Raw genomic sequence first — 3,433 nt, forward strand, 5'->3', positions numbered from 1 at the left:
AGACTATGCACCCAGCTCAGATGGCTGCCTGAGCTCAGGTTCCTCACTGGCCGCAAGGTTATTTAAAACTTTCGACCAGTAGAGACAGCAGATGCTGGCACTGGCCACCTCCCTTCAAAATAGCGAGGATTAAGATTTCCTGAGCCCAGCAATGCAAAGTTTTAGTTTCCCACACCTAGCATAAGAGACACTATACACTCTGGGCTAACAAATATAACACCAAACCAAGTAGTATACATTGTCTACCAGCAAAACTCCTGGTAGGGTTCAGTTTAGCTTTGAAAACTATATGTGGTCTATATGGGAACTTTTAAAAAACTAAAATACCTGAAGATTCCCACTGATGTTTAAAGGAGCAACAACTGTTGTGACTTTTAACTAGATTCAGACCCAGGTCCCGTAAATTATAATATACAGAAATAAAATGTTCTCTTTGAAGCCCTCCCCCCTCTTTTTAGCAATACAGAAACTTTTCATACAGTGAAGAAAAATCAGATCTCTTTACTGACGAGGACTGTTTTGCCGTAGGTTGTCCAAACGGCCTCTGTGGAATTTTAGACTCATCAAAAACCAGGCTGAGCATTCTCTAGTACCAACCACAGTCTGCTAGTTCTCAGGTGGTTTCATTGTAAAAGCAGCATCACTCCTAATTGCACAAACACATTTGAAAACCTTCCTTTCTGGCTACCAATAAGAAAGACAACTTCCACATACCAGGAACTGTGGATACATTTTTTTTAATCCTCATAAAAGTGACAGCAATCCATCTCAAACGTTTAAGCATTCCCGGGGTGTCCCTGGCTTTCATCCTCCTTCCTGGGGTATGAACAGCAAACAAAAGGTTTTCACTTGGTCCCTAGTGAATCCTTGACTTCCACCACCAAGATTCCATCATGACAGAGGATGGCAGACAAATCTTTGGTTTCGACTCCATCTGGCAGTTTGTACTGTCTGGTGAAACTCCGCGATATAAACCCGTGTTCGTCCATTCTGGTTCCGTGCTGTGCCTTGATCAGCAGCCAGCCCTCGAAGGTCTGGATGATGATATCCTCGGGCAGGAACTGGACCACATCCAGCAGGATCTGGAAACGGGATTTGCCTTCTCCGGGTGGCTTCTCGGTGGAGGCTGAGTCCTCTGCCAGAGCCTGTGGCGTGCCTGCGCCTCTGGCTTTACTCAGGTCCTCGATGGTTGGCCCGGGCAGTGCATATAGTGTATGATCCAGTCTGCAGTCTTCTAAGCCTCGAGCTTCAAACTCCTCCTGATAACGCACTGGGGTCTCTATGAGGTGCCTCAAAATGATTTTTGCCATAGCAGAGGCGACTCCAGCGTTGAACCGCTTCCTTTCCGTGAGTGTCCAGCCCCTGGCGTTGCTGGCGGACTCGATTCTTAGTCCTAGCAGCTCCGTTTACAGTCAGTCCTGTCCAGACGGCGGCTTAATTGGGGCTGAATCAGACCGGCACACTGACTCTTGTCTTTTCACACACACTGACAATGAATGGCTATTTATAGCCGCCTCTGCGAGTTGCATTTAGCTCACAGCCGGTACAAGTGGGCCAGGCAGGGATCACACTTACACGCTCCCTTAGCCTTGGCAGGCCTGTCTGGCTTGTTCACCCCAAAACACAAAGTAGAAACCAGAAGCAGCGCTTGAAGATCCCACCGTGTGACCTCGCCCTGTGAACCGCAGGGTGTGCAATCATCTCAGTACAAGCCTCTCTGCCTGAAAATTCCATTCGGGGAGAGAAGATTCTAACTCTGGTTTATGAGAAATCAATCAATTTCAAACAGCTACTAAACTCCGGCTAAGTTCTGATCCTATTCCGTTCCTTTTACTCTTTTGTGCCTAAAGGACACCTGAACCACATCAGCTGGTGTTTGTACATCTGACTCGGCAAAATGAGATGGGGTGACTAAGCGAGAAGAGTGTGAAACTTCAGAGGGAGACGGGGAGCTCGGGACTGACAGAAATAGTCAATAGCAGAGAGAAAAATGCAAAGCGTTCAACTATTTCATATTAAGGTTCAGAAAACAAAGAATGAATCTAATCAACACCATGCTATTGAATGGGCAAAGACACTCACTGCACATCATTTCTCAACTAAAGCACCCTTTCATTGTCCTTCCACTGGCCAAGACTGAGGCAGCTGCCGCGGAACTTCTTCAAGATGTGCTATGTAAAAATAAAGTCTGGGTGCTGGGCAAGTGTTCTACCACCGAAGTACATCTCTGCCTCATCACCCAGCTCCGGCTTGCCGGCTACATTCAAGGCTTTACAGCCCTGCAATAGACTACCCATACCTCCACGATCAGCTATGTCAAGGACAATCTAATCATCTTTATTTTCTTTAAGCTGCCCAGGTTTGAAAGGAATATCAACTAGTTGTTGATTTGTTTGTTTCTAATTATTTTAAGGGTACATGTAGAGTGACTCTTCTGAACTTTGCTGCTTCCTGAAGTCTCAAAGAAAGCTGTATTACTCTCAGGAAGGCAAAAGACTGTAGTTTTTATGGAAAGAGAGAGAGAGGATAGGACAGAGATGCACATATATAGAGAGATTATATAAAACCTCAGATACTTCATAATTGTACAATGGTTTGTGGGGTCTCTATAGTCATAGGTGTGTCTGTGGCCTTACGTATTAATGAGAAAGATAGACAAGAACTCTAGTGGAAAATAAAAACGATCCCTAGAGATGGGGCAAAGAGACAGTAATGAAAAGATGAGGCACACCACCTAGTCTCCTTTGCTAATTGCTTACTAAGACTTCTGTGACTCAGTGGATCATGTAGGGGATGCTAATTACAGGTACTCGGGGTCCGAGAGAGTTTTCTAGAAAGAGCCATGGAGTGTTCTGTCTGGGGTGCTTGAGCCAAAGAGAGCATCGCCATTCCAGAAGACGAAGACACCTGCACCACTGTAATACAGACTTTAAAATAAGAAGGAGGGCGTTTCGGTTGGAGTGTGAGCGATCGGAATCAGAGCAGGAAGCCCAATGCTTGGTTAGTTGTTTAAGAAGTTGTCTTAAAGAGAAAAATAATTCTTTATATTTTGATCGTCAAAAGGCCAGTTGAGGAATTCTTTTTCAAAGGAAAAAAATTAGATTCTAGCCTAGAATAAAGGAGTTAACTCAAATCTGTGCCTGCTCCTGCTCTCTCTCTCTCTGTCTGTCTCTCTGTCTCTCTCTGTCTCTGTCTCTCTCTCTTTCTCTGTGTGTGTCTCTCTCTCCTTCTCTCTCTCTCTCTCTCTCTCTCTCTCTCTCTCTCTCTCCCTCCCTCTCTATCTCTCTCTGTCTGTCTCTCTCTCTCTCTTTCTGGCCACATCTGTAAGAAACATGTTTGCCACCATGAGCCACTGAGGACACAGATGCATACCTGGTGACGGTCATTCAGGTTTATGACACAGAGACCCTCTGACGACAGCGCTCGTAACCCC

The 3,433-nt window shown here is 45.5% G+C and overlaps 1 protein-coding gene across 1 annotated transcript; it reads right to left on the reverse strand.

Moving 5' to 3' along the window:
• Positions 1-718: 718 nt before the first annotated feature.
• On the reverse strand, positions 719-1,492 carry Hspb3 (heat shock protein family B (small) member 3). The gene has a single exon (XM_021181108.1). It carries the CDS (start codon positions 1,308-1,310, stop codon positions 846-848), a length of 465 nt encoding a protein of 154 aa, XP_021036767.1. The 5' UTR covers positions 1,311-1,492; the 3' UTR covers positions 719-845.
• Between the last annotated feature and the right edge of the window lie 1,941 nt (positions 1,493-3,433).

This window comes from Mus caroli, chromosome 13 (assembly GCF_900094665.2).
Source record: "Mus caroli chromosome 13, CAROLI_EIJ_v1.1, whole genome shotgun sequence".
Classification (NCBI taxonomy): domain Eukaryota; kingdom Metazoa; phylum Chordata; class Mammalia; order Rodentia; family Muridae; genus Mus; species Mus caroli.

Excerpts from the sequence above, each read along its gene's own strand:
- Hspb3 (XM_021181108.1), bottom strand. The coding sequence starts at position 1,310 with ATGGCAAAAATCATTTTGAGGCACCTCATAGAGACCCCAGTGCGTTAT.